We start from the raw sequence: 18,280 nt of genomic DNA, 5'->3' as shown, positions 1-18,280 counted from the left end.
TATTTCACACGAGTTTGGACATTAATCTATCTTCTGGGAGAGTTTCTGGCTTTTTAAAAGCAGTTTCTAATCATTCCACTTGAAAGGTAAACAAATAAAATTATCATTTATCAGAAAAGTGGTTTCTTTGTGTTGAATCCTATGCCCTATTAGACTGGATTGAGGATTTGGTATGGCAATATTTGCCCTGCTCTCATGGGTACTCTAAGATACCATATCTGATGAGGTCAGAGGACTTACTGGGGCATTTATATCATCCTGCAGGAGTGCTTTATGCTTTTCAGCTGCTACACAGAACTATACCTAGACATAAAATGCTCAAAATCTTAGACTTGTAGTCAGTATTTTGGTTTCTTTGGATATTTCTGTTAATACTGACAAGATGTGAGATGCAAGAGTTCATGCTGTTTCTAAACACTTAGGCTTTCTGAGCTCTGCCCTCTTCAGGTTTGTGCTCTCACACCTCCCCAGCTGAGCCAGGCTGGCTCAGGGCAAGTCAGTTAAACCAAAACAAACTAGAGACAGAAACTGGAGAAGATGGGTAGTTTTCTGCCATGTAAATTAGGAGATTTGTCTTAGGAAAAAAAAAAAAAAAGGAAAACAAAAAAAAGGTATAGCCTCTGTTCCCTTGATTATCAAGAGACTATTGCTGAACCGTATCCCATATGTTTAATGCCTCATCCTGCCCTGGTAATTAATGCTCCACCATTGCTACTTTTTTGTGTGTACTGTCTTTGAGAATGCTGTCTCAAACTGGCTGCAGTGTATTTCTTACCTCCTCCTGTGTCAGGTTGTACTGCTACAGTCTTTTGGCTTGAGCAGCACAGTACCACGGAAATGTTTTTGGGCTGCATGTTTTTGGGCTGCATGTTTTTGGGCTGCAGCTGCCTGGTGGGCCAGCCTAGGGGCAAGGCAGATGTCATGACTGTCCTCATCCTTTTGCAATAGCCCTTGCTGAATCTCCCGTGATTTCACAAGTCTGTTCAGGCTCTGACTGCTTCTTTTTTAACTGGGTTGAAGAGTATCCTGGAAGTTTGCAGCCATGAAGACACAATTTTCTGTTGACAATAAATGGAGACTGTTAAATAAGGTTTTGTATGGTGCTTCCTCACGGATGAGAAATTTCTTTTCTTAGAAGGGTTTCTAAAATAATGTATCTGCTGTTATTACTTACGTATGTATTATTAATAATGTGTCTAAAGAGCTTGTCCATGGGTGCAACAGAGGGCTAGAAGATCTAAGGTATTTAAAATGTGCATTTTTAAATAAGAATGTCAGGGCATCATTTGTGAGCCATAAAATGTCCATCTCGAACTTAGGGATAACATTTTCATCACATAACTTCACTGTATATTTTCTTTGTTTAAATGTGTACATCTAAAAAATGGTTCATAGTGTTCATTGCTTTGTGAGTGACGTCAGCATATGTCCAGTGATACCTCAGGACAAACACTTCAAAACTGGAGAAAGAAAATCCCAGTGGTATGTGATTAGCATGTTGGGTTTCAGGAATGTGGTGGATAGAAGATGACTTGCAATGAAAGCTCATTTCTCCATATGTCCTCTTATCTGATTAAATATCTCCTGGGAGCTGAACAGCAGAATTTCCACCAGCTGCAGGTGTGTTTGGGCTCTTGTTGTCAAGTCCTTGGGGGTTCCCAGTTAAGGAGCATCTTCATGGTTAGGGAGTGCAATGAAATGATAATATTAAACGTGTAATGTTAATAGTAACCTTAAGATCCATGCACACACAACACTTATTTTATCCTTATAATGACATGATTTGGTTTTGTTCCTTGGGCTAATAAACAAAACAAATATGTTGTTTAACTAAATTTCCAGAAACATTTGTTCAAACCTCACTGTCTTTTTTTACAGGTACTCCCGAAGATTATCCACAGTATTTCCATATGAATCGCACAACAGCAGTACTGACACTCCTAAAGCCAATAAACAGGGATTTACACCAGAAGTTTGACTTGGTTATTAAGGTAATTTTGGCTGAAATTATATTTCCTGCTTAGTAACAAAAAGCTTTAGTGAAAACGAAGGGAGGACTTGTTTGTATTTCCTGCATTTTGCCTTTCAGGCCTCATTTAGCACAATCACAGGGAAAAAGGGTGTGAAGTATTTTTGAAAAAGGAATTAATCATGGTACAGTTCTCTAACATTTCATGTTATAGTGATAATTGCATGAAAAAAGTAAGTCTGCTTTTTATGAACTCAGTTGTCCAGAGAATGCATTTGTTCTGTATTTCAGGTTTTGCTATATTTATTGGTAAGCAGAGTTCTGCTGTCACTAGGACACATGAAGAAACTTAGGTTGATTAACATCTGAATAAATATGCTAAGAAGTTAAAGCCCTGTAGTGCTTTGCTTGATTTCATTGTTGTAATGGTCAAAATTCAGCAGCCATATACAGTAGCACAATACATCAATTAAAAAAAATCAGTTACACCGGTACCACATTATGTTTGCTTAAATAGCAAGCTTTATTGTTAATGGAACTGTTTATAGGCATTATTAGGTTCATATTGTGGTGTTATATGTTCAGTCAAGAGGGTAATAAGGAAAATTATCAGTCTGTAAGAATGCTAATATGCCACCTGCTAGAATAATAAAAGTTTTAATGCTGTGTTGTTCAGGGACGTTTTGAACTGGTATGTCTCAGGTTTGTACTGAATCAGGTCTTCATATTCTTGTGTTGCACATTCTCAAGTTTATATTTCTCACTGTGTTGAAGTTGAATCTGGTTCTGTTTTATCTGGAGGAGCACGATGTGTGATGTTTCCATTTAAACAAAAAATATGCTATTTTTACAGGACTCACTAAATTTAATCTTTAAAATATTTCCTCTGACATCAAGTGATTTCTTTTAATTTTGTGCCAAAAAAACCCATGGAGAACAGTGAAAAAGAAAATATTATTAAGTCAGTATATGAATATTAGAATGCATGAAGTAAGATGGACAGGAAATGGGTTCACTTATCTGTGGTATAAAATTGCATGGCTGATAAATGTTGAATATCAAAATGGGAAAAGGTAAACTTCTTAGTAAGACATGCTGGTTTGCAGCCTCTCTGCTATCTCCAGAAGATATTTGATGATAAAGAGGCATCCTAGGCCATTGTTGGCCATCCTAGGGAAGCTCTTGTCATTATCATTACCTGCAAAGGAACAAGGACTTTTACAAAAGAACATGGGGATTTTTTTATTATTTGTGTGTGTGTGTGTGTTCCTGTTGAAATTTCATGTGGCAGTTACAAGGTTGTCACAGTAAGCAAGTGTATTTAGACTTCCTAGGGTTAATAATACTTTAACTAAAGGTATAGTCTATATGAGACCTAAAATATTTAAGGCTGTGAACACGAATAATATGTGTTCTTTTCCTTTACTTGTTGTTACTTTTATTATAAACATTGTTTCTGAGATGCAAAACCACACCCTATAGGACTTATTCCTTTTTTTTTAAAATCAATTGATGCTTTTGGAGTAAGTTTTATTTCTGAATAAATAAAAGTCGTTTGAAGATTGATGTCCATAGAGGACTTGCATGTCTCTTTGGAGAGCAGACCATTTGGTAAGAGAACAATCTCCTCTGAAGCAGGTGGTCCTACTTTACAGAAAGTAGTTGCTAGAGAAATCAAACCAAAGCTGCAGGCAGAGGGAGCACACTTTCAGCAACCTTGAAGGCTAAAATGTAGTTGTATCTTTGATCAGCAGCTTTGCTGAAACATCTAATATACTCAACAAAATAATGTGCCTATTAAAACTGTATTTCCTTAGCATTGTCACTATGGTAGCTATCTTTCTCCTGGAGGATAACGATTTGTAACAGGAAGGCATGTAATCTATTTAGTCCTCAGTAGAGTTAACTTCACCTCTGATACCTCTTTGCTTGTAGAAGGGGATAAAGCTGCTTGAAGCAAATGGCAGAAGCTTTGATTACCATTCTTGAAAAAAGCCATAACCATTGCACTGTAGACATGAGACTATGTTCTTGTTACTAGCTCTGAAAATTGTCAGTCAGGTTTTTTGTTCTTACTTGCTTTGTTTTGGTTTTTCTGAAGTATGTATATCAAAAGGGGACAAATAGCAGAACTGATGCATTTTGATCCTTTCCTATTCAAACATCAGCTATTTATCAATCAAACAAAATCTAACCTGACAGTTCTATTAAAATCAATTTCCTAAGTGGATGGGCTATTGAAGGCTAGATTAGATGTGCTCACACAGTCAACAAAATACTAATGAATTGAAGTGCTACACTACAGAGGAATTTACCACACCTGTAAGAGACCAGAGTGATAAAATTACTCATACTGAGCAGTAGTTTTATTTCACAGGCATTTGCATGGCATTTGGAGTAGGCTGAGAAGTAAGAGTTACACTACCACAACGGCTGTTATTCTGGTCCAAAAAATAAGTATGTGAAGATTTGGGGGAGAAATTGTCACTAGCAAGTCATAAAGAGTTTTTGCTTTATTAAAATACTTGAAAACATCATGACTACTTAGATTCTTTCAGTGTCTTGTAAAGCAAACAGTGATCTTCCCCTAAGTAAACCAATAGCAGTGAAATTTACTATGATTACAGAAATGTTGTCAATTCTGTTAAGACCCAAGGTGTTCCTACTGAATATATGAATAGTATATACAGTGTAAAGGAGGTAGGGAAAGTCTTTTATTAGCAGCTGTTGTGTAACTGGTTGATAATATGCGAGAAGTCAGCTCTGGTTCATCAACACATCAATATTCCAGTGGGTTGGTATCCAGTAAGTGAGGAAGAATCAAGAATTTTGTTCATTCATTTTGCTATAAAACCTGCAGGACTTAGAATAGAAAAAAAGACTGAAACTATTTAGATGCTGATGAAGTGCAGGCATAGCCTTTTCACTGTTTGTATCTCTCTAGTCTATGCTACATACCTAGAACAATCAATACCTCAGATTTTCTCCAGTGTAAGAAAATGCATGTATGTGAGATTCAAAAATAGAAGAGGAATTTTATTTCTCTTGCAAGAATTGATTTTCCATTTTTGATTACATAGCGATACTCGTATTAATGTCTAAAAACTTGAAATATTATGACCTGAAGTGAAAAAATAGAAGAATGTTTTGTTAATCTCATGTGGACCCTTCATACTGGGGAAAGTAAATTTTTAATGTCATTTTAGAGTAGATTTTCATCCAACCTCTATGGCTAGTTCTTAAACCACTGTCTATTGCATTTGATTGTGCCATTGGGAATTTGGGAAGGATTCATATAGATTTCAGTAAAAACTCCAATCAGATTAAAAAACAAAAAAAGGGTTGGGGAGGGTGGGAAGGTTGGGAGAATAAGTTTCCCAGGTTCAAATAACATTTGTAGCCTGAATTGTCAAATAAGGCTTTTCCTTGGATGTGAGATTTTTATGGCTCTTAGGGAAGAGACTCTTACAAAAATGTTTTTTCACAGTTGCTTGTTTTTTCTGGTGCTTTCCCAGTAGGGTTGGTAACAGAAGTGTACTTCAACATCATGCCACAGCCTTCATATTTTGAGAATATCCTTACAGAGTATCTTACGTACCTATCTCAAAAATCTGTTATGCCCAGGTGGTGTTTCAGTCAGACTGGCATTAACCTCATGACACACAATGCCATGGAAACAATTCTGTAGTTGGGCTGTGTTTCCTTGTTTAGGTGACAAGAGGAGCTCAGTACCATGTGTCAGAGTTGAACAGACTGAAATTCCAGTGTTGAAAGAAAATTGGTTTGGGATCCTATTCTGCAATCACTTTTCAACAGTAATTACCTACTCTGTTTAGTCTTAAGGCTTGAATCTTTGACTGGAGTGTGATTTCCAGTTTTTGGAAATCGTCCTCCTGCCTAATTGGCCATTTTATTCCTATAGGTTGTGACTAGACACAGGAGGTTTAAATAAGTCTTGTACTTGTTTTGAGTGTGCATGTAAAGACTAAGCATAAATATCAGCCAGATCAAATTCCATGTTAATGAATGAAGATTGTGCGGAAGCTTGGCTACAAACATAAAGTACTATCCACTGGTGCACACATTTGATTACAGTAACACTGTTGTGATACTGACATGGCATGGATTTGCATGCCTGCTCTCCTGCCCATCTCAAGAAACTGGGTGCTGGGAAGACCATTTTTCATTTCTTATGGAGGTGCTTTTGATCAGAGAGATGCTCACAGTACACAGAATATGGCTGTTCCTCTATAGTTAAGCCCTTTGCAGTATTCATGATTTTCTCTGCTATGAATCTCAGCAGAAATTAAAGGAAGTGATGCTCTCCTACTACTTGCACTGGAGGTTAATTGGTTTCTCTGTTCGTGTTGGGAACTTCATTGATCTCTCCTGTCCATTGCTCTCAAGGCTGTTGAAAGCTTACTGTGTTAACAAAAAGGAGGCATAGCTTCAGCAATAGTCTCAGGATCAAACTGAGGACAAATGTGCACTCTGAAGGCAGAAAGCATATGAGATCGTATGGGAACAGACTCAGAACAAAAACATTATTCATGTCAAGATAAATAATATCCACTGCTCTCCCCATATCCACCAAGTCATTCATCTCATTGTAGAAGTCTGTCAGGGTGGTCAAGCATGAACTGCCTTGGATAAACTCACACTGATGACTCCCAGCCTTCTCCTTGTCTTTCATATGATGGGAAATGGTTGTCAGAATTACTTGCTCCACCAGGACTTTCCCTAGCATTGAGGTGAGGTTGTCTGGTCTGTAGTTCCCTGAATCTTCCTGCTTGCCTTTCTTGAAGATAGAAGTGATATTTGTTTTTTTTATAAAACTCAGGAACCTCTCGGCTTCCATGAACCTTTCAAGTAGTAGAGAAGTGTCTTGGAGTGACATCAGCCAGCTGACTTAGCATCTGTGAGTGAATCGTACAAGGTGCCCTGGATTCATGTGTATCTGATAAATTTACATATATCCCTAACCTGATCCTCCTCTGTCTTCTTTGCTCCAGACTTTTCAGTGGGTCTCAGGGATGGAGATTACTGAAGGCAGGTGTTACCTGTGTAGGCTGAGAAGATGATGACATTGAGTATGGCAGCCTTTTCCATGTCCCCTGTCTCCCTGTCTTATTCAGCAACAGGCCTACGTTTTACCTAGTGTTCTTTTTGTTGCTGCTAAACCTGTAGAAGACTTTTCTTGTTGCCATTTGGTTCCAAGTGGGCTTTGGCTTTTCTAAACCTGCATCACCTGTACCTGGTTCCAGTTCTTGCAGGCTTCTTTTCTTGTTATGTTTGAGTTTTCTCAGGAACTTCTTGCCTATCTACGCAGGCCTGCTGCCAGCTCTCTATGATTTACTGTTTGCCAAGATGGGCCATTTTTGGACTTGGAGAAGGTGATTTTCAGCCCTGCTTTAATGAATATGGGGCCCCTCCTGCTCATATCACCCTGCAGGCTTTTGTAGCCAGCCTGGGTCCACCACTTCCTCACTTGGCTGTTGGTTGTCATCCCCTTGCCACGTTGATTCACTGGTAATAATAGCAGCATAGATGCTGTTGCCCCACCTGGGCATTCTGGTAGTAAGGATGAGGATTGACTGTAGAATTGCAGAAGTACTTTGCAAGACCAAATGAGTCAGTAATAAGATGGCTGGTAAAATTAGGCATAGCTTAAAAATAAGCAAAGCAAGTCAGAAAAGGTCATCCTAGTCTTATACATAAAATGATGGGTTCTGGCTTGAGTTGGGAATGAGATCTTGGCATTGTAACTGAAAACTGAGTGTGATGATTGGCTCAGTGATCTGTGGCTGTCAAAAAACCACCAAACACGCAGCAAAACCAGAAACAAAAAAGGGCAAATTGAATGCTGGAAATCATTAGGAAAAATAGAGAACAGAACAAAGGAAAAAATAAATCACTCTGGTACTGTACAGATACAGCCTGTATCTGTGTCTTGACCACAGTGCACAGCTCTTGTCTCTATCACAAAAAGGGCAGAGCAGAACTGAAGCAGGTTCATACCAGGTGAGGAAGAAGGTATGATAGAAATCCATAAAATATAATGTCATGATTCCAAGAATGAAGAGCAATCAATAGTTCACTGTCTCTGTTATGTAATGAAACAAGCAGGTGACAAGCTTAAAACAGACAAAATAAGGTTGTTCATCAAATATAGTTTGTCTGCTTTGACAAGCAGTGATGTGGGGCTGAAAGCTGACATGAGCTCAAGGGGAGGCAAGGCTGGATTGTGAAGAAAAATCTGTTGCTTTAAAGAGAAATCCAGAGAAATCTGAGCTGCTTACATTCTTCTCTAGACTTCTGTCTTTGACTGCATCTGCAAGCATGATTTTGCACTGGGTAGGTTCTTGGTCTGATCTAATAAAATTATTCCTATGATTTTTTAATTTTTTTTTTATTATGAGTTTCATAAAAACCATGATGCTATCAGGCAATAAGGTAATGCGTGTCAGCTGAGGTTCATGACACTGGAAATTCCTGGACTGGTCCCGGAATGGTCCAAAGTCAGTATTTTTATAGACTTAAAATGTCCTGAAGTATCTGACTTTTTCACAACTTCAGAAACTTCAGACTTGTAATGCTTGGTGGTATTTTGTAATGATGTCATCCTCCAACTCTTCTCATCCTGTTTTGATCTCTTGGTTCTGAAAGCTTGTTGGCCTTTGTTATCTTTGTTCAGGGTAGCTTTAATTTCCCTCTCATCCACTGTATCTTAAAGAATGCATTTTCTTGCATTTAGGATTTTTGCTTATTCTTTGCTCTTCTAAATTTTAAAATGGTGCAAATAGGGATTTCAGCACAAAGTGTTATGCCCCATTTATTTAGTTTAATCAATATGATAGAGACTGATTAGCTTGAAGTATGTCTGGGCTGCAGCTGAGAACTCTCAGAAAACTTCACAGCGATTGCTGCTGAATAGGTCTCTAAAAAGTAACCTATATGTTAAAAAGCTCATCTTCCTAAAAATTGATGTGTGCTCAGAGAAATTTCAGAGAAGAAAGTGGAAAATAAAATATAGACCTCATGACAAGTATGGTTTTCCAGAAATATTTTGCCCTTGTTCTGGAGCTGCTTTGGTTTTGTCTCTCTCTTTTGAAATGCAACTGAAGATTGTCTCCTCTGATATTCTTCCAGAACAGTAGAGATGTATCAGCTATAACAGGAAACAGGATGATTGCTCTGCCTCAAGATAGAACATGAACTGAAAAAATTAGTGTTTTTGTACTCATGGTGACAGATTAGAAAAAGAATGGAGGAAATGTATTTTCATTAAATAGTTGCTCAGTACAATTCCTAACAATGACAAAATCTTCAAAATCATTAGTTTGTTTGAGCTGCTGTGCTTCTCCTGTAGGTATTAAATAAAATACCTGGTTTTTAAAATGGCTTTTCAAATATTCATCCCTTATGTGAGCTCAGTATTCAATTGCTCCTCTTGGCTTGTCATTGTCACAAAAGTGTACCAAGTACAAACAGTCTGGAAATTTCTGTTCTCTTTACGAGAGTCTTTTTTTCAATCTTGTGTGTAATGCAGTGATGAGAGTTTATGTAGAATTGAAAACCTGAATTCAGAGACAGTTTGTTGGTTAGCAAGGAGAGGGGAGGTGGGGGGGGAAGTGTGTAGGAAAACCAAACCCTTTCCTAAATATCAATAAAATGTTTCTTCATATCAGTCTATCTCTAATGTTATCACATACATATTGAAAACCAGCAAGTTTTTCCTGTGCTTAGTAGCATCTCAGCATGGTAAATGTTTTCCTTGCTTTTAAAGCATTGTCACAGATGCGCATTAGAAAGACCAGTGACTGTGAGTTAAGACAGACTGCAAATTGTGTGTCATCACTCAGAGCAATGAAAACATTAAAATCCATAAATGGTAAGCAGAAAACATTAAAATCCACAAATGGTAAGCTCTGTAATGTCTTTTATTTACAGAAATAGCTGTATTTCCTCTCTTCAGTAAACAGACATTTTTTATGTAAAATTTAAGCATCCATCACTTAAAATTTGGCATAATGACTTCAGAGTTGGTATTTTCTTTAACTGAAGGGAAGATGACCTTCATTATTTGGAAAGGTGGGCAGCTTTGAGTATCTTTAGTAGCTTAAGTATTACTGTTCGCTGCAGTACAGCATTATAAGCCTTACTGAAACTGAAGGCACTTAACCTTGATACCTGAAGAAAAAAAAAAAGTATGGTTTCGGTTGGGATTTTCTAAGCATAGTGTCTAGACACAATATGTATCAATTTCATTTCAGTGCCACGTCGCAACCTTCAGTGACAGTAAAGTCAAACTTCTGTGTTCTAAAGATACTCTGTGCTACTTGTTCTTAAGCCAATTTTCAATCCATTTCACTAGTGCCTTCCTTAATTATACTTTCTGACCTTGTAAATTAGTCCAGTCTGTGATATACAGTCCTAAATCTAGACAAATTATGTCCCTAGTTCCCCTTTGTTTCCCAGTTCCATTATACACTTTAAAGAAACAATTTTGTCAGACCTGACCTGCCTTCTTTGTATCTGTTCTGTCTGTTCTTTTTTTAATTGCATTGGTTTAAGTACTATATACTGTTTACATCTTCTTTATAGCTTAAAGTCAAGTTTAAGTTTGAGTGTCTGAAGTTCCCAGGGTATTACTTGTTCTTGTGTTAAATAGGAAATCTGAAGTGACCTGCCTGCAGTTCTCCAGTGCACATTCACCTTCAGTGAGCTATCAAATGTGTTTGCAAGGGGCTTTTTTCTTATTTCTTTTACTGCATCTCTTGAAATGCTGGGGTTTAAGCAATTGCAGGGGAAGCACAGAGGATTTTGGTATCTTTGGAAAGGAGATGAATGCAAGACTGGAAGCAGTTATGGTTACTGAATTTGATGTTTATGATTCTTACATGGTACCTGTGAAAAGGTAACTGGACCAAAAAGCGATGTACCTTACTGGCAAGAGAAAACAATCAAAGCTGGAAAGAGAAAATATATCTTCAGTGTGGCAGGTTAAAGGTGTGCTTTATCTGGCTGTTCTCCTAAATACTTGAGCCATAAGCACCAGGGTTGTTAGGAACTTTTGTTGTGGGTTTCTTTTTTCTGTTTGGTGTTTCAGGGTTTTTTATAGTTTCGTTTTTATTTTTTCTTTTTGTTTCTAATTAGCCTATTAAAATTCTCTGGGGGGATCAACTGTGAAGTCCTGTGGAGAAGCAGCAACAAGTGTCTTAAAGTGCAAACTGGTTTTCTTGCATCTTATTTGTGGGACCAGTGTCTTTATTTCTGAAACAAATGTAAATTGTCTATTCCTGTGTTCCAAAATATGTGTTATGAAGCAGAGATGCTCAGCCTGTGGCAAGCAAGCCCAGGCAAGCGTTTAACAGGCCAATATGAGGAAACACTGTTTTCACTAACAGCATTGAATGTCTGGAACAACTTATATGACATGTAACTTCATCTCTTGAAAAAAAAAAAAAAAAAAGGAATAGGGGAAAATTTACAATATTGCAGATATTATTTTTTTGGTAAATTAGGAAGGGTGTGCTTTAGAAGTACAAGAACTCCTCCTAGCCAAGAGCTGCTTCTGGGAATGCATTTATGTAACATATGAAAGCAAATCAGTTTCTCATATTTGATATGACATTCTTTGTATCAAACAAAAGAAAAAAGAAATGTCTGTTAGATAAAAAGGTTTCTTAAAAAGAATGTTGTTTGAAAGTGAATATTTGTGACTAGCATCTTAGTAATTTCTTCTTTGGTTCTTAATTTGCCGTGTTGGACTCATCATTATGTGTAAAGGCCAAAGGAAGAGCAACAGTTGTATTTTCCATTGGCTTACAACACAGCAGCTCCGGAAGAGGCCTTATAAGGAAATGAGCAATTTGTTCTCCCAGCTTTCAGCTAAATCTTCTTGAAGAGAGAAAGAGCATATATTGTTCTGCTCTTATGAATATAGTAGAGGCTTTTGTTGTTGGTTGTTTTTGTTTTTTCTTTTTTAACATGTAACTGTGTACTATAAGGATCAAAAAAAAAGATATGTTTCTCTATGGAGTTTGCATTTTATCCTTTTTATTGGTCAGAGCAGTTTCAGTGTAAAGCGACAGCACTAGTCTGTAAAACTGATTGAGTTTTAATAACAGTCCCACAAGTAGGTAGGTTGGATTAGAAAAACAGAAATTTTACAAATCTTCTAAAAATGCATTGAAGGAAGGTTCACTGAGAAATGTTTAGAATTTCAGCATTATTTTAATTATTCTTTGAAAAACCTTCCTTGTCTCTTACCAGAAGTGTTCTGCTTTACTTTCTTCTGCTGTTCTAAAAGGAAATTGTTTGCAAGTAGGAAATAAGGTCATATGCAAAGGATTGCTGTATCTAAGTCTGTTTGGTTCTTAAAGAGGAATTTCAGGTCCTGAAGTTGGCACTGGGGTTTGCTGTTTGATGCTGGTGAAGAGCTAGGTGGGTAGGGCAGCAGAGCAAGGGCATTTGAACCTGTCTCACCTTCTATGCCTGAGCACAGAGCTCTGATGCTTTGGAGATTTTCAGTCCTACCCTGATACAACAATTTCTGGGTTAGTTCTGGAAACAAGACACTTTCATTGGCAGCCTCAAAAGCTTACTTTTTTTCCTAATTATAGGTGTCTTTGGAAACCAAACTTTAGGCAAAAGAGATTAACTGATTGTGGTAGCTTTCTCTTGATAGCTTTGCAGCTAAACACTTCCTGAAGAAGTGAAGGAGTGAAGCTGAGCTGTGTCCTGATGCTGCAAGAAATGCTTGTTGCTGGCAACAAAGGGATGGGAAGTGACTGCGACTTTCTGAAGAATTGGCTGTCTAATTTTGTCCAGCTCTCAAATGGGGAGCCAAAGTTAATTATTTTGAGCAGTCTACCCAACCTGATGAACAAAAAGGAAAGCACCTGCAAAGTTGAAGGGCTTTTGAGTTGAAGTGCCCACTGAGGAAGGAATGCTTTTCATTGTAATTTTGGTCTTCCTGGCTTAAAATTTTATGTTCACTCTTACGAGCGCACATCCACTTTGTATTTGACCACAGTTGCAAATTAGAGCACTGTCTTTTCCTTCAGAAAGACACTTCAGTGCTGTGGTGATGATGTAGTAAACAACTTTCATAGATGAATATTTCTTCTTTTAACCTAGGATGGAGTCTGTGCTCACTTATGCTTTAAAGCCATTATTGCAGCATTGTAAGCTGTTAAGAACACTGGAAGCCTTTGTTCTTTGCGTTTTCCTTTTTAAGAAACTCTTCATAGCAGTTGCAAAGAGCATCAAGGTTTGTTACAGAGAAACTTGCAGCAGTTGTGTATAAACTTTTTAGTGTAAAGGTGACTATTTTTCTTGAAACAGAACAGCGTTTAAAGATTTTTAGCCATAGATCTGCTTATAAAATGGAATTGGATCAGTATGTATTTGTTGCTCATAGAGTGTACTTTTTTGTGAGGTTTTTTTTTGGTTTTGTCTTTTTTTTTTTTTCATGCTTTCAGTATATAAACTTAGGCAAAACTCCTTACATTAAATCCTACTGGGTCAGTAGCCAGATTACTTTGCAGTAATTTCAGTAATGTCAGTTTTTACGTGTTAAGTTGATTTTTGTTCAATGGAGCATCAGCTTCAAAATAAATCTCACTTCTGCAGCTTATATTCATCATTTCAGAGTCACTTATCCAGTCTCCAATGCTATTAGCAGCTACTACTATATTGGATTTGAAATATGTTGCTGCTAATTTCCGCAAGACCAGGATTTCCCCAGGGATGTTTGAGTGCTGCTCTGCTGAATGAAATTCAGCGCAACTGGAAGGTTTCTAACTAAATGGTGATAAAACAGAGATATGTCATTCTCTTTACTATGACCAGTGTGAAGATAGAGATTTGCATTACCTGAGAAAGTCTAAAATTGGTTGGATCACTCAGAAGCATCAGTCTCCTTGGGTGGACTGAAGCCTGGTGTACTATTGTCCTATTGTGTGTTTTATTTGAATATGAATAATTAAAACTTGCTAGGAAAAAAATATTCATACTTAATATGGTAGTAATTCCTTGAGACAATTACAGGTTTGATCACCGGTAGTATCCTGGGTCCTAGAGGCATATAAGAACAGCGCTAGATAAATACGTTGCCTCCTGCACCATGGTTAGCAAAATCTTAATGTGCCAGTGAATTAAGTAGCAGAACTCCCAGTCTCTTCAAGAGTTCTGTCTCATTAACAAAAAATAATCTCCTAGGAAGAGCCATATTAATTTCAGATAGTAGCACCTGCTTATGTAAATCCACTTGCCAGATCTCACCTTACAAACATGAGTCAGAAAATAGCCATGTACAAGCATATGGGTTAGTGGTTTCTTTTAAATCTGTGCCAGTGTCACTGTTGCCTATCTCTGGTCAAAAGTAATTTTGATGTATTTTAAAGAGGAAAAACACTTTTCTTAAGAACTGAGTGGTTTGAATTAGTTTCTTTTGAATTACTAGAGGTGTCGTCACCTCCTTTGAACAAAAAAAAACATTTTTGATGTGTGCACTTTTTACTTGAACTCAAATATTTTTTAGCATCAACACCATCCTATTGTTGCTGTTTAAAGAAAGCAAAGCTTTATACAGAATGAACATTTTTCAGGAAAAAAAAAAAAAAGTGTCTAAACCAGAAATTAAAAATAACTAGTTGATGAAATCAAAATGGCATGCTTCTAGAAGAAAGCTCCTTGAATGTTGAATTTGAAAAATGAGGAATTATCCTAGCTTGGAATGGGGAAACACCAGAATGAAGATAAAATCTCTGCAAACTAAAAATACTGTTAACAACAATAATTTACATACTGGTCTGTCTTCTGAAATATATTTACACCTGAAGAGTTCATTGCATAATACCATGTCAACAGAAAGCTGACAGTGCACTACTGTCACAGTCCCGGGGTCTATGTGCTTATAGTTTTGACAGTGAAGCATGCAAGAGGCCGTCTTACAACACCCTACTGTTGCCTTGCTACAGGAATATGTGCAGGACTGTGCTTTATAAATTAAAGAATAAGTTACTTATTGGTTTTGCTTCCCTTGTCTATTTACTTTAATTAGTCATAAGTAGTAATGTTTAAAAAAGGCAGCATCTTACACTTATTAGCACACTGGAATGGGAAATCAGTGCTTTTATGCCTAGGAAGTATGAAAATAAATTGGGTGAAACTGTATCAATGTGTAAACCTTGGGGTGAGGTGCTGCTGTTGAGAAAGTTATTAATTGAAGTAAGGTTTTTAATTGAGGTTATTAATTGAAGTAAGGAAATTTGCTTGACATTCAAAAATAGACAAAACCAAAATGAAAATCCTACTTATCTAATAACTGAAAGATGGATTTTGGGAGAGAGGGAGAAAGAGTCAAATCTAGGACAATATGCTCTTCCAGTAATCTGAAGCAAGTACAGTATGTCCATGTGTACCGTCATTATCTTTTGATTTTAACTGTCCTGCTATATACTGTATAGCTTTGAGTTTCAATGTGACTATTTAAAATATTATTGTGATGGAAAGTCTTTTTGTTCTTCTATCCTAGCTAATTTTTATTTGTTTTTTTTTTCACGATGCTAAGTTTCATAATTGGGATCTGTACAACATTACTCATTTTTATAATTAGAGTGTAATTCTGAAATATAAGACAGCACCAGTTAGTAGGTGGTTTACTTGGCTGAGAGCTTTTGACAAATTAGGTGATTTTTTAGGCTGAACAAGACAATGGCCATCCTCTTCCTGCCTTTGCCAATCTGCATATTGAAGTCCTTGATGAGAACAATCAGAAGCCTTACTTCACAAGATCTGTGTATGAAGGTTTCATCCTTGAATCCTCTCCGGTCGGGACGACTATCTCTGACAACCACAATCTGACTTCTCCACTACAAATCATAGTACTGGACAACGATGTGGAGGAGGTATGTTTCATTCATTTAGAGTATTATGTAGTGCTTACATTTTTATTATTTTCAGAGTTATGGGTTGGTTTGGTTTGTGGGTGTTGTTTTTTGGGGGGGTGGGGGTTATATTTTGTTTGTGGGTTGTGTTGTTTTTTTTTTTTTTGTTTGACATAAAACTGATTTGATCAATACATGAAAGAGAAATCTTAATATCATTGTTACGGTTTCTTTTTTTGTTTGTTTTTGTCCTGAGTTCAGATTGATTTCATCTGAACTGAAAAATTAATCTGTTTTACTTGGCTGTCCTTAAGATTGTGTTCTGCTAGAAATGATGAATATTTAGTATGAAGAGGGAAAAAAAAGACATTTTGTGACAAGTATGAATCTACCACACAGTGTGTGGAAATGGTAGAGAGAAGTTCAAAGAAGAAAGAAGTAGTAGTTGAACAAGCCAGGAAGAAGAGCAGTAGGAGGGCAGGAACTTAAAAATTCAATCCATTCTTTGCTGTGCACAGTTTTTTTATACTAACATTACTCATAGTAAACACTGTGCACCTTCAAGAGAAGTGGTAACAATGCCTTGACTCTAGGGCTGATGTTTCTGCCGTTCTCACCAAGGCTGTTGCTATGATGTGTTATTTGGTAATATTTCTTTTTCCATTAATTACTGTTGTCTCTCCAGTTGTCCCCTTTGTTCTTTTTTGTTTGAATTTTTCTGTTTGCTTGTTATCTTAAGATATGTAAGGAAAACTAAGTTGTTAGGCATTAGTTTTGCCAACCTTATTCTGGGCTGCATCAAAAGAAGTATGACTAGCAGGTTGAAGGAGATGATCCTACTCCTCTACTCTGCTCTTGTGAGACCTTCCTTGGAGTACTGTGTACAGTTCTGGTGTCCTCAACATAAAAAGGACATGGAGCTGTTGGAACAAGTCCAGCGGAGGGGCACGACGATGGTCAGGGCACTGGAACACCTCCTAGATGAAGATAGGCTGAGAAAGTTGGGACTGTTCAGCCTGGAGAAGAGAAGGCTGCGTGGAGACCTCATAGCAGCCTTCCAGTATCTGAAGAGGGCTACAAGGATGCTGGAGAGGGACTCTTCATCAGGGCCTGTAGTGACAGGACAAGGGGTAATGGGTTCAAACTTAAACGGGGGAAGTTTAGGTTAGATTTAAGGGGGAAGTTCTTTGCTGTAAGGATGGTGAGGGTTGCCCAGGGAAGTTGTGAATGCTCCATCCCTGGCATTGTTCAAGGCCAGATTGAATGGAGTCCTGGGTAACATAGTTTAGTGCAAGGTGTCCCTACCCATGACAGGGGGGATGGAAGTAGGAGATCTTAAGGTCCTTTCCAACCCTAACCATTCTACGATTCTCTGAATGTTTATCATATATGTCAATGTATTTTTAATAAAGTTCTTAACATGATAAAAGTTCCTAACTTTTCTAAAGTTTCACTTTTGATGTAGGCAAATTAATTTTATTTTTGAGAAACACAGGAGGCCATTGTCCCTGAAAGATGCTTTCTACCTCACTGTCTGCATTAGAGTTATTTTCCTAAGAAGCTATTTCAAAGCCAAAACTCATGTACAATATCTCCTTCCTATCCATTAAAAAAACCAGTCAGTTTACAGGCATGCATAAAAAATAATTGGAAGGCAAATGGAAATGGCAATTGGATCTGGCTTTCGTAGGGGCTGGTTAAAAGGTATGGAGTAAGTGCATGTGGCAGTTATCAAAAAGCGTTGCTGATGATTTATATTACTTCTGTAAAACTCTTGTTCAGCATTGCTTTTGTTAAAAGCAAAACAGTTTTCCTGTCTGATCAAATTAATGGGATCTTGTAGGTTGCTTAATACAGGAAAATTAAAGGTGTTCAGGCATCAGGTATGCATTTATATTTAAAATGCTTTGATTTTGTTGTATAAAATATTTGTGTAACATGTGCCTGAACACAACAGAAATCAAATCGTATGAGTTAGTGTCCACAGTTCAAAGTAATTTTTAAGCTACTAATTTAAGAGATTTTCTCGTAAAGCTGCTTTTAGTTCTCTGATCCTTATGTGCATTAAACAAAAAAATAGGGGGATATTTTAGACTTTTTTTCTTTTTTTTTAGCTTAAGCAAAGTGCTGTCTATTTTGTTTTATCCACACCTTCTTGGTAGTATTAGTAAAACCCTTTATTTCAAGTGTGCCTTGGTGCATATCTGTTTGTTATGTAAATATGGAATTTTAGACCACTATGCCCACCTTATAATACACGTGACTGTGTCATAACTTTACAAAAATTGAAAGGCTATTAATCGCTTGAAGGGTGGAAGACTGAAACTGAGCAAGTCTGTAAGACTGGTAAGACTTGCACATTAGATAGATATGATCTGAAAATCAGAATAGGGGTTTTGGAGAGCTGGAGAGCTTG

At 37.2% G+C, this 18,280-nt stretch overlaps 1 protein-coding gene across 15 annotated transcripts in view; it reads left to right on the top strand.

The window, feature by feature from the left end:
• PCDH15 (protocadherin related 15) overlaps positions 1-18,280 on the top strand; it is a 460,786-nt gene that overhangs the window by 237,869 nt on the left and 204,637 nt on the right. For all 15 annotated transcript variants that reach the window (XM_061373834.1, XM_061373832.1, XM_061373828.1 and 12 more), the window contains 2 exons: positions 1,879-1,991; positions 15,679-15,885. In XM_061373834.1, the coding sequence (XP_061229818.1) occupies positions 1,879-1,991; positions 15,679-15,885 (320 nt within the window). The remainder of the gene's footprint in view (positions 1-1,878; positions 1,992-15,678; positions 15,886-18,280) is intronic.

The sequence above is a fragment of the Neopsephotus bourkii genome, unplaced genomic scaffold (assembly GCF_033783945.1).
Source record: "Neopsephotus bourkii isolate Nb327-2 ecotype Australia unplaced genomic scaffold, CSIRO-AGI_Nbou_v1 NB_1634, whole genome shotgun sequence".
Lineage (NCBI taxonomy): Eukaryota > Metazoa > Chordata > Aves > Psittaciformes > Psittacidae > Neopsephotus > Neopsephotus bourkii.
The sequence above is the reverse complement of the archived record's forward strand: the minus strand, read 5'-3'. Positions and strand labels throughout refer to the sequence as shown.